At 37.5% G+C, this 12,858-nt stretch overlaps 1 protein-coding gene across 3 annotated transcripts in view; it reads left to right on the top strand.

The window, feature by feature from the left end:
* Nucleotides 1–12,858, top strand: part of COL12A1 (collagen type XII alpha 1 chain) — a 175,574-nt gene that overhangs the window by 19,725 nt on the left and 142,991 nt on the right. For 2 of the 3 annotated variants that reach the window (XM_073675570.1, XM_073675572.1), the window contains exons 3-9: nucleotides 2,527–2,643; nucleotides 4,350–4,493; nucleotides 6,434–6,493; nucleotides 9,739–10,002; nucleotides 10,135–10,299; nucleotides 11,399–11,572; nucleotides 12,534–12,824. The exons of the other annotated variant lie outside the window; for it this stretch is intronic. In XM_073675570.1, the coding sequence (XP_073531671.1) occupies nucleotides 2,527–2,643; nucleotides 4,350–4,493; nucleotides 6,434–6,493; nucleotides 9,739–10,002; nucleotides 10,135–10,299; nucleotides 11,399–11,572; nucleotides 12,534–12,824 (1,215 nt within the window). The remainder of the gene's footprint in view (nucleotides 1–2,526; nucleotides 2,644–4,349; nucleotides 4,494–6,433; nucleotides 6,494–9,738; nucleotides 10,003–10,134; nucleotides 10,300–11,398; nucleotides 11,573–12,533; nucleotides 12,825–12,858) is intronic. 3 annotated transcript variants of the gene reach the window in all.

Genomic DNA, 12,858 nt, shown 5'->3' with positions numbered 1-12,858 from the left:
AAGTACACTAGTGTCATCAGGAATAAGAAATCAGTGTAATAATGGTTTCAGTTTTTCATCCTAAAAAATGGCTCTCAGAAACCACGACAAAGAACCTCCCTATTCATTTCTATGTAAATGGACTTGCTGTTCATATGTTCAGGCATTTGGGAGTCCTATAACTTCTTGAGGTTTCCAAAAACAACAAATGGATAAAAGAAGTGATGTCCATTTTTCAGGTGTTTTCTGTTTGGAAGATGCGCCATGCTTTACAATAGAATTAAACGGAAAGGCAATAAAATGTCCAGAAGACGACTGGACATGAGCATCAGTTTTCTCTGCTGTGCTGAGTGTTGAGCCCTGTATAACCCCGTCCACATCACTGATTGGCAGCTTTCTGTGTACACTGTATATTGACAGAAAGCTGCCAATCAGTGGTGGGGGCGTGGTTACACAAAGCAGTTGACTAGGGGGCACAAGAAACTAGTCCTGTGATAATTTCCTTCTGATAAAACACTGATTTTATTGAAACAGCAACACACAGCCTAGTAGATGACACATTGCTGTAATCAGGGTGTCAACCCCTACATCATGTTGCTCTTAGATTGCATACCAAAAACTTGCTGACAGCTTCATTTTAAATATAAATGTCATCCTGTAAAACATTTTTACACACTGAAATAATATTTTTACAGTAAATAAAACAGGACTGAAAAATTACTAAAAATACAGATGCAAATATTAGTAAGTACATATCATAAATGTATACTGCAGCTTAGATTGGTTATAACCTTATATCATAGGACACAAGTGAGGTCCAGCCTGGATTCCCTCTGCACTCAATAATACAGCTTTTTGGATACTCAAAAATTAAATAAAAAAACTAGATAATATATCATCTGGAAACATAATAATAGGGTCCTTCCAGAATAGTAACCGTTCAGAATACAGACATGTTGCTTCCTTACCTGCTGATTAATACTCACTTTTCTCCTCGATTTACAAACTGAGTGAATATCATTATAAAATAAGTCACAAAAAGTCTGTGTGTAATGCTATCTGTACATGGAGGCTTTTGTTCATTTTGGTGAGCTCAAGCAAATCATGATTTCATGTATATCGCATGATGCCATGAAATAATCTACATGCAGAGAATTCCTTCCATTTTTTAACGTCCAATCATACCTGTTATCAGCCATCTGATTTTTTTTTCCGTGTGCAGTTATGTGTGGGTTAACAAATGCCCTCTCCACTGTGTGCTCGCAGTATTCTAAACAACGCTCATCCACATGCTGTGATTCCTTCTTGCCATCATTAACCAGTGTTTTGTGAAAGTCTATACTTGCATTTTGATGTCAAAATGCTATTTTCTAGTATGGACCACCTGTCTACCTGTCATAGACGTACAGCACTCCTTCCATTTAATGGATCCTGTGTCAGATCAATAATTGGCCATATTCTTCATAAACAGCCTCCCAAGTCTTGTCCATGCAATAGGAATGGTTCCTGAAGGCTTTGCCATGCCATGGACATCAGAGGCATAACTTGAAGTTCTTGGGTCTCAATACATATACCAGTGCCTCCCCTACTGTTATATTTCATTTATAGTACTGATCTTCTCAAAAGAGGAAAAAAGACCTTGCTCCAAGGTCCGGGTGCAACTGCAACCTCTGCACCCTCTATAATTCACAATAATATTTGAATGCCTTAGTTTAATTGAAAATTCTTTATTGAATCAAGATTCATTAATTGGTGCTAGTTGGAGTCATAAAACAATATTTATGCAATGCATTTGTATGCTATTATTACAATTATGGAAACAGTCATTATTATCCTTATAAATATAAAAAAAATCTCTTTAGTTGGATATTTTAGGGAAATACCTTATGTATTAAAATGCCAGAAACTTATTCTTAAAGTATCCCTTACATATAGAAAAAGCAACATAGTGAAAACAGAACAAAAAGAGACAGCATCCATCAGTATCATCAGTGCATTGCATCTATATTTTATTAGATCAGTGATGCTCAGAAAATGGAGGTTGTATAAACTACACAAATTATGGCATGATCTACACCAAGCATGTAATAAATAATCTTTGGTTGTCTCAGAAAATCTGTTCACTTCTCATTACTCCCTGTGAGTTTCCATGTTCCTTGGTGTGTTTTCTAATATTCTTGATCATCCTTAATCATTCCTGAATGATTAAGCAACTCAAGATGTAAATGTTTGTGCTGTGCATTGTAAGTTTTATTATCGTTGATGTCAGCTTGAACTGTTTCCAGCAGAAGTCTCTCATGGTGTTGGAAACAACTGTATGTGAAGCTATTCTGTGTCAGCTTTCTATGTATACCATAGCTTACATCCGGTTTGGGAAAAATTATTGGAGAAGCAGATGTTATTGCACCTTTGAGAGTTTTCCATGAATACCCTGGAACTCCAAAGCATCTAACAATATAATTTAAGAGATGTTCATACAAAGATAAGATGGGTGCAATAACATTTGCTGTATGCATTAGTCACTGATATATCCATGTTTTCTTCCAGTTGGGCCTCCTACAGATCTAAATTTCGAAATAGTAAATGAAAATACTGTTCGAATGTCATGGCAAAGGCCAGCTGAGAGGATAAAAGGGTACAAGATCACTATTGTCCCAACAGTCGGTAAGTCCATACTCCACCTGGTGGTCAGGAGTCAGATGCCTCTTCGAGTTTATGATATTCATACAGTGATGATTTGGATTAAGCTAGGTTTTGCCAGTTGTGTGTCATTTATACAGTTTAGCTTTCCTAAGCCCTTGTTCTGTTAAACATACAGCTCTCAATGTTTTTCTTGCCTTATATGAGCCTGACAATGACTTGCCAAATATTATGTTGCTAGATTACGGAAAAGTGATATATTTCAGTGCTCCTAGTATTATGCTGATAGGAATTTACAAGTTTATTTCAAGTGGCAAAGTAGAAGTGTTACAGTAGGACTAAATCAGTGGCCATAGATTTGTTTCTCTAAATTGCTATTTATGTAGTGCAAATAGTAAAGGATGGACAGGGCCAGGATGATAACGTATCACCAATCCTAATAGATTGTGTAACATTTCTGTAACTGGGCAAAGAGAATAACTAAGGTCCAATAGAGGACACTATAGGTGATAGAAAGGGAAAGGGATACCTAAAAGGCCAAAAAAATCCCAACCTAGCTGTCTAACAGTATGGGACTCTGAAGGATCATAGTCATCACTACAGTAATTTACTTATGATCCAGTGCACAGGTACAGCACTGAGAACCACAGTAATGGCTTTTATATTCTCTGTTGTATTTCCCTTCATAGTACTTATATCCCATAGTTACATCAGCTAGGAGAGGAAAGGAAACTTTGCAGACCTGTACCTTGATGTTCTTGAGCCCCACTGCAAACAAGGCTCTCCAACTCCTATGTGTAGTTTATAATTCTTGAGTTTTACGTTGCATAGGGAATTTTGGTTCTCCACAGACACCCTAAGATCGGGCCTGGCTGTTTCCTTCTCCCCCTCTATAGACCTGCCCCTGTGTCTGCATAAATAATGCTAGATTTTGTATACTGAGATACCATAAGTGATGGGATGGTCATGTACATTTGATCCTCAGGTCTGATGTTTTTCAATAAAAGACATCCTCATAACGAAACCAATTTATTACCAGAACTTTTATTTATATTGCATCACCATCATATTTTGCAGGTTCTTAATAATTCAGACAAACAATTTTTTGTCCTATTACATAATTTGAATGGATCCTGACATCCAATCCAATTTCCACAGATTTACAGAATGGAGAATATGGAGAATTTTATTCCTATCTTGAGAAAAATTGGAACTCACTCTGATCATACTCTGATCAGAGTTTGATCAAAGTGTGATTACCATAATCGGCCTGTTTCTCTCGGATGAGAGAAAATACAATGTGACCCTAACCTTAGTGTTAATCTGCAGGTAAATAGCTTAAACCAGGGTTAAACTGACCAATAGAACAGGGCCCAAGGACTCATGGCCAAATGAAGACTGCCACAGCGTAGACAGTTATAATACTCCTTAAAGTTGCATGTGAGTCTTAAATTTAATTTATTTTCTCAAACCAACTGCATCATATGTATAGTGGTTGCTACAGTGCTATTAATCTTTAATTTATGGGGCCAAGATCACGCTTAGTCTGACGCTGATTTTTTTCATTTTTTAATCAGCAACCACTGAAATACTAAATACAAAAATATTTCAAAATGAGCAGCTTATGATAATGAAGTAATATAGTCTCTAATGGTAAACAGAGAATTCTGAGTAAGACGCTGAATTTTTTTAATAAATGTCCTAAATATACTTTGTCTAATGCTTACCAGATGGACCTGCAAAAGAATTGGATCTTCCAGCTTCCGCAACCCAAACTGTGCTTACAGAATTTATACCAGATGTTGAGTATGTGGTCACAATGCTTTCATATGATGAATCGGAGGAAAGTTTACCTGTGTTTGGCCAACTTACAAGTAAGTACTCAGCTGAGATTCATCATCGACATGATTACGAATACACAATCCGACTGTTTTCACTAACACATTCACAGATGGCACTACACAATCGATGAGGAATGTATTGTTTTAGCCTTGTTATGATCAATTTTATGCAATTATTGTATCCACTTTAATAAGCATTAAATTCATCTAACTCTCTGCGTAATGGAGAAACAGTGGATGCTATGTGGCAGCATAGCCATGCTTGCATTCATTTCTGGCTGTGAGATCAGATGGATTTCAGAAAGTTACCTTTCTACAACATCTTGGAGCGTAAAACAAACTTTTTAAAACTATTTTTTTCTATTTTATCTTTTATGCTCTCTGTCTTATGACCTTTCCCTTTGGTGTCATCTGCTTAGTGTGTTTAGCTGATGATAATGCCAAGGTTAACCAATCCTTAAAGGGGATGTCCCTTTTCAGGTATACTGGCTGCAGCACTGACATCATGACAACAGCACGGCAGCCAATCAGTGAGCTCAATGGCTCTGCCAGTGTACACAGAATAACCCGCTCAGAACCACTGAGCTCACTGATTGGCTGCTGTCCTTTTCACATGACATCAATGCTGCAGGCAATGCCAGACCCAAGTAGCAGTAGTGGAGACACAGTGATTGGTTGGCTTCTTTAAACCAGATTGCAAATGAGGATGACGATTTCCTGAATGGGGACAACCTTTTTAATTATTAATGATAGCATTATTGCCTTATTTTCTGGTAATCTGTACCTGCTTAATAAGAAGAAGAATAAGAATGGCATTTCATGCACCAGTCCTACTGATGGACATGCTGAAATAAGACGCTTCTAATTCATTAAAGGGAATATGTCAGCAGTTTTTTTCTACCTCACCTGAGAGTAGCATGATGTAGGCAAAGAGACCCTGAATCCAACAATGTATACTTGGTGCAGCAGTTCTGACACAATCAGAGTTTTTAGATGTAGCATGTAGCAGAGCTGAGCAAGCTAACACCGCCTACACCAGACTTTTTATGTACATTGTCTATTGACAGTGAGCTGCTTATCAAAAGAGGGGGCGGAGTCGGACTAGCAAGTGCATGCCAGCTAGTCACAGCAATGATAATGTCCTAGTGATAAAACCTTCACTCTAAGTAAACAACAGCACAAAGTCTGTTAAGTGACACATTGCTGATTTCAGTGTTTTAACCACTACCTCATACTGTCCTCATATTACATAGCAGAAGCCTGCTGATGGATTCCCTTTAAGAGGGGCACTTGACTTAGTAAATTAGTTGCATTCTATCAGTGGCGGTGCCTCCATGTGCCCGACCAGACAGATTACTGCAGTCAGGTTATGGAGTAACATCTATGTCAAAAAGAATACCCTCACTTTTAAATGAATTTGTTGGATGTGCTTTTCCACACCCTGTCTTACCCTGGCTCTTCCCCAGGCCTGTGTAAAAATGGCAAAAGTGACAAAATGTTTGTGCAATTTCATTTTGCGCAAAATTTCAATGACATTTGAAGGTGTTTTATGCTAGAATACTGGCGTTGATGAGTCAGGACCTATATGTTTTGCAGTGATGTCAATGTAGCATGTGATCCCTGTAGTGGACAAATTGGTTAGCATTTTTGTTTATAGATGCCTGTACATAGCAACTGACAATCAGTTTTCTTTTATTTATTTTTTTAGGCAGTTTTTGCAACCTAAAATAGGCATTGATTATAGATGGGGAGGAAGTATAAAGGACAGTTACTAAATCTCTCTTTTTTTTAAGCCCTTCCTGATTTTGACTTTGAAACCTGCATCAAACCTGCTTAAAAATGATTGACCTGCCTATTCCAGGCACAGCGTGCTCATTTTGTCTAGAGTCTTCTTAAAAAATTAGCAAATTCCATTGTGTATAATCTAGACTTTCAATACTTATTATATAATCTACACTTTTTCTTTTCTGAAGTTCAAACCGGAGGCCATGTTACGAGAGAAGAAAATAAAGTTGTAACCACTGATTCACCACGTATGTACTCCAATGAAATACTATGTGTAATAAAGAATGGGATAAGGTCAAGGGGCGCGTACATATATCTTAGCAATTGCTTCTCCCTTTACAGTCATTGAAAAGAAGTCAAGCAGTAAGTGCTAGCTCTGCATTGATCTAGTGTCTGTTGAAACACTGGATAATCACATTCAAATAAATTAAGTGCACATTAAAAGCCTGGGTCGTCTGTCTGCAATAGCCATGCTAGTGAATAGGAAACGTGTAGCATGTGGTTCTATATTCTGTTATCTTCCTGTAACCTTGAGGGATACCCTCATTTTCCGCTAATTTGGTTGGGTGTGAAATGTGACCAGCTAACTGTGCTGCTCTGTATCCTATGTGATGTCTTTGGCAGCACTGCTAAGAAAGCAGAATTGTTTATTTTCACTGCGTAAACAGCAAAACCCAATTAAATTTTATGAATGACTTAAAAACTTTGAAGCAGCAAGAACAACCCCTATAAAAACCCTATGAAAAGTTACTGGCATTCATTCACACTTTCATGAGATGATCTGAGCCAGTAGAGGCATCCATTTAACTTTAGTGCTTTGGCTATGTGACATAATATTATCGGAGCTGTAATCTGCAGTATCTAACAGTACCACTGGGCATCAGCCAAAAGACACATACAACAAGTGTAGATGACGACTGAGGATGTTTGGTTTAGATTAGGGTGCCTTCATGCGACTCTGTCATCATGCATCATTAAATAGACCTCTTAGACATTATGATGCTGGTGTACTTATTTTGAAAATCAGTGTTAAAATGTCTGTGTATTTCTGATAATAAAAGGACCTTTTTTTAGTTCAACTACAGGTGCATCTCACTAAATTAGAATATCATCAAAAAGTTAATTTATGTCAGTTCTTCAATACAAAAAGTGAAACTCATATATTATATAGAGTCATTACAAACAGAGTGATCTATTTCAAGTGTTTATTTCTGTTAATGTTGATGATTATGGCTTACAGCCAATGAAAACACAAAAGTCATTATCTCAGTAAATTAGAATACTTTATAATAATAGCTTCTAAAATGTTTTTAAAATCCAGAATGTTGGCCTACTGAAATGTATGTTCAGTAAATGCCCTCAATACTTGGTCGGGGCTCCTTTTGCATCAATTACTGCATCAATGCGGCGTGGCATGGAGGCGATCAGCCTGTGGCACTGCTGAGGTGTTATGGAAGCCCAGGTTGCTTTGATAGCAGCCTTCAGCTCGTCTGCATTGTTGAGTCAGGTGTCTCTCATCTTCCTCTTGACAATACCCCATAGATTCTCTATGCGCTTAAGGTCAGGCAAGTTTGCTGGCCAATCAAGCACAGTGATACTGTTGTTTTTAAACCAGGTATTGGTACTTTTGACAGTGTGGACAGGTGCCAAGTCCTGCTGGAGAATGAAATGTCCATCTCCATAAAGCTTGTTGGCAGAGGGAAGCATAAAGTGCTCTAAAATTTCCTGGTAGACGGCTACACTGACTTTGGTCTTGATAAAACACAGTGGACCTACACCAGTAGATGACATGGCTCTCCAAACCATCACTGATTGTGAAAATTTCACACTAGACCTCAAGCAGCTTGGATTGTGTGCCTCTCCACTCTTCCTCCAGACTCTGGGACCTTGATTTTCAAATGAAAATTGGAACTTTGGGAAATTGTGGAATGTGTCAATGACTGCCTTCTGGAAATCTGTCAAGTCAGCAGTCTTCCCCATGATTGTGGAGCCTACTGAAACAGACTAAGGGACCTTTTTAAACACTTAGGAAGACTTTGCAGGTGTTTTTTGTTAATTATTTAAATTTACTGAGATAATGACTTTTGTGTTTTCATTGGCTGTAAGCCATAATCATCAACATTAACAGAAATAAACACTTGAAATAGATCACTCTGTTTGTAATGACTCTATATAATATATAAGTTTATTTTTTTGTATTGAAGAACTGAAATAAATTACATTTTTGATGATATTTGAATTTAGTGAGATGCACCTGTAGATGTTCATTGTAATAGCAGGTGTGAACATTTTAAAAGGAACCAGTCATGTGCCCAAACAGTACTAACCTGTAGATATAGGATTAATATGCAAGTTAATAGCTTTCTAAAGCTGTGTATTTTCCACACTGAAAGAGTGGCTTCTGGAAATAAATTAACTTTATTCCTCTGGCTCAGTCATAGAGGCGTGGCCAGTGCAGCTTAAGTCACCACTCAGTATATAGTGTATGCATAGTGTAATCATGCCCCAACACTGACTGACAACTAACTGTGCACTGATGCACTTCTGAGCCGGCTGTCAGTCTGTATCAGGAGCCGCACCTCTATGACTGAAAGCCAGAGTCTGCCAGTAGGGATAAAGTTCATTTCCATCTGGCAGCCAGGCTATTAGCTTGGCAGTGTGCAGATTAACTCTATTTCTGCAGGTTAATGCCGTTTTTTGACATGACAGGTTCTTTTTAAATATAATTACACAGCCATTCTGTCATATCTGTAAATCCACAGTCCATCAGGTCTAAAAAAATCTGTTTAATAATGTAAGCCGCTAGTATTGTGAAATCTTGTGATGAATTCACTTTGACATGGCGTATGTAAAAGTCAATTATATTTTGAGTGAGAATGAAATACTCAAAGACAACCCCTTCCATCCCAAATTGCAACCTCTAAGTTCTACAGAGACCCAATAGGCCACCAATAGATTTCTATTGGGCACTAATGTATCTCTTAATGCTTCCTGCTTAATCAAACACATACTAGGGTTTTCTTCTTTGACATTCATGAAATATAGAAAAATGTGGAATGATTCAGTAGATGCTCATCAAAGAGGTGTATTGTATTATTACTTCATATTCAAAATAAGGGTAGACTGAAACTAATAATTTGGGGTACACTTAAACTATCCAATAACCAACCTGCTCCCACAAAGTATTGCTTTCTTGTAAAAGGTATGCTGCAGATGCAATACTTATACTGCTAGGAATTTCAGATATAGAGCAAGTTATGCTGCATTATCTAGTAAGTGTCTAATAAAAAGCTCAGGCGTCTATTTCTACAATTGTTATAACCATCTGTACAGTAGACATGAGCTATCAATCATTGTGTTTGACCTTACATAATGCCACAGTAATACAACAGTTCACTTATGTTTATTGAGTGATCCCTGACCTTGGTTATATGTTTTTTCATTAAAATGCTAATGTGTTTTATATCACCTTTTTATTTTATCTTATTTTAAGGGTGTTCTATCAGCGCAGTTGCTGATGTAGTCTTTCTTGTGGATGGCTCTTGGAGTGTGGGAAGAGCTAACTTCAAATACATCCTTGATTTTATGACTTCCATGGTTTTGGCATTTGACATTGGAGAAGACAAGACCAGGGTTGGTGTTGTTCAATACAGCTCTGATACCAGGACAGAGTTTAACCTCAACAAACATTTTAAGAAGAATGAGTTATTGGCTGCTATAAAGAGAATACCATACAAAGGAGGAAATACGATGACAGGTATGGGTCTTACAGTTTATTTTGGGGGAGGTACAGTGACTGAAATGGTAAAGGTTCCAATACAGCTTATGCATATTACCATCATCATGCAGTTATTCATAGAAATGCCAATATTCAATCATTTAATTTCAGGTGAAGCCATAGATTACTTGATAAGAAATACCTTTGTCCAATCTGCTGGATCCAGGAAAGGATTTCCCAGAATTGCAATTATCATTACTGATGGAAAATCCCAAGATGAAGTTGAAATTCCTGCAAAGGAACTTCAAAATTTAGGAGTCGAAGTGTTTACATTGGGTAAGAAACATTATCGTTATTTATATCAAGCATGTCTTAAACCACTGAATAAAATATACTGTAAATTTATCATATCATTAAAGAGATATTCTCAAGTTCTCAAATTAGTTTAATTAGTTAGACAACATGAAGAAAAGCAAGTTTGCATTCGACTTGCTTTATCTATCTGCTGTCATTCTCCTGCAATGAAAGATTTTATCTTCTATAGTGCACAACTAGTTTCCATGGAGCCCTGCCTCTAGTGCCTGGCCAGAGTGCACAGTAGTTACATTCCAGGAAAGGGGTTAACTCTTAACATCCCAATCAGTTATCCAGCCCATTGATTTCTTTCTAGCAGTTATAGCTGCTCACCCCACTTCCCATCCCTCCTCTTCCTCTCATCTTCTGAAGAGATACAGTTATATATCACCAGCCTGGCAGCTTTCAGAGCAGGTCTCCTAATAATGGCTTTATACTCTCACTGAGCTGTGTGTTTGTTTAAATGCCTTGTTATATCTATGTGTGAATATAGTGATAACAGTGTACACTCCAGAACAAACCACTGATAGCTGAGTGTGTTATAGCAGAACTTGTGCTGAGCTTTATAGTTCTATTACTACAGTTCTGTTCCACAAATCTGTCACTCATGAAGGAGAGCCCACTCTTCTAGAAACCAGGAAGTAAGGACAATGTAAGGGGATTGCATTGCTCTGAACTGCTCAAGCGACAACTTGAGAATACCCCTTTAATAGTAACTTGGAGGAATAATGACAAACCTTTTTCATAACAAATACATTTCTATGTGGATGTAAACTTTCTATATATTTTGGCTTTCTTTTGACAAATACAGGGCCTGTAACTTTACATAATTTCTTTAAAAGCTCTGTGCAAGTGATAAACTCATCTCACCCACTTAACAGCGATTATGTTAAATGCATTGGACACTATGATGCAGAAACATTGTAATATGCAATGCCCATAAAGAATAGTATGTCAATTGTACTGGACCCTAGTAGTGAATAATAGCAGATGTGACTAAAAATGTATAGAGACCCTGAATTTTTGCAAATCTTCCAAATGGAAATAACCACTTAATGATGTTTGATTTTCTTTCTATTAGGAATAAAGGCCGCAGATGCAAAAGAGCTGAAACAAATGGCTTCCTTACCTTCTCTAAAGCATGTTTACAGTGTGGCCAATTTTGATAATATAGTGGAGGTGCAGAATGAAATTATTAATCAAGTTTGCTCTGGAGTTGATGAACAACTAAGTGAACTTATTAGTGGAGAAGAAGGTAAGTAGTCAGTACTGTCCTTTTTTATTTTTATAATTGTATACTGGGCTATTCCAGCTGGTTTTCTCTTTCTCCTATCCACTGATAAATGTTACTTTGGTTGGGATCGGGGTGGTTCTGACTGTATAGATTGCTAGAATCAGTAACCCTTGTCACCACCCCACACTATCACATTCGCACTAAGTATCAATTGTAACACTGCTGCTACGTGTAGTTCTATCGGAAGCATGGAAACAATCATGCTAACTCACTATTGATTTCATAGCTCTAGTAATGTGCCTGTAGTTGTAACATGTTTTATCTTTCCTAATAATGTCCCAAAGCCCAACTTATTCAGTCAGGCCTTTGAACAGAATCTGTTAGAATGATCCACTCACCAAACTGTTTATATGGTCATTTTGCTCTATAAATGATAATGATATCCATACCTTTACTGATGCAATCTGCTGATCCTTGACTAAAAAAATCCTGTTTTCATTTATATGCAAAAGAGGCTTAAGTGCTCTGGGCATGCCAAATGACCTCCCAAGCCTCTGCCTCCCCAAACTCCATTCCCTGCCCCACACCACCTTCCTCGCTTGCCCACACAGGGCTGGACCAAGAATAGATCTATGGAGTCAGCATCACCCCTAGAGCACTTAAGCTTCATTTGCATAAAAAAAAAAAAAATTCATGACACAGATTGCATTACAAAATCCATAAATTACATTATGTTTCAGAGAGCACCATGACAGTATAAGCAGTTTGAGTTGCCGTAATATGTCATTTTATTGGAAGAACACATGGTAGTAGCAAGCACAGACTGAGCAAACAGTAGAAAAACATGTTAATTTTAACTGTCTATCATGTATTAACAGTACACTATTTCATTTTTAAGATCTGCATGCATCAGAACATCTGTGTGGATAGTTCCACCAAATCCAAATATCCTTAATCTATTTATTTCCTTTTTAAATTTTAGCTGTGGATCCTCCTTCAGACTTGATGGTTACAGAAATTTCTTCTAAATCCATGAGGATCACCTGGAGGCCTTCACCGAGCCAAATCACAGGCTACAGAGTTCAGCTTATTCCTATGTTGGCAGGAAGCAAACAACAAGCCTTGAATGTTGGCCCTCAAACTACAAGCCTTACTCTGAAGGATCTTTCCCCAGATACAGAGTACCAGATTAATGTATTCGCAATGAAAGAGCTCACAGCTAGTGAGCCAATCTCAACACTGGAAAAAACCCAGGCAACGAAAATAAGAGTAGGTAAGATATTGACTCAAATTGTTTACCTTCCTGT

This window comes from Phyllobates terribilis, unplaced genomic scaffold (assembly GCF_046119375.1).
Source record: "Phyllobates terribilis strain yellow unplaced genomic scaffold, ASM4611937v1 Scaffold_3__8_contigs__length_932513732, whole genome shotgun sequence".
NCBI lineage: Eukaryota > Metazoa > Chordata > Amphibia > Anura > Dendrobatidae > Phyllobates > Phyllobates terribilis.
Note: the sequence above shows the minus strand (reverse complement) of the source record. Positions and strands in the feature narration are given on the sequence as shown.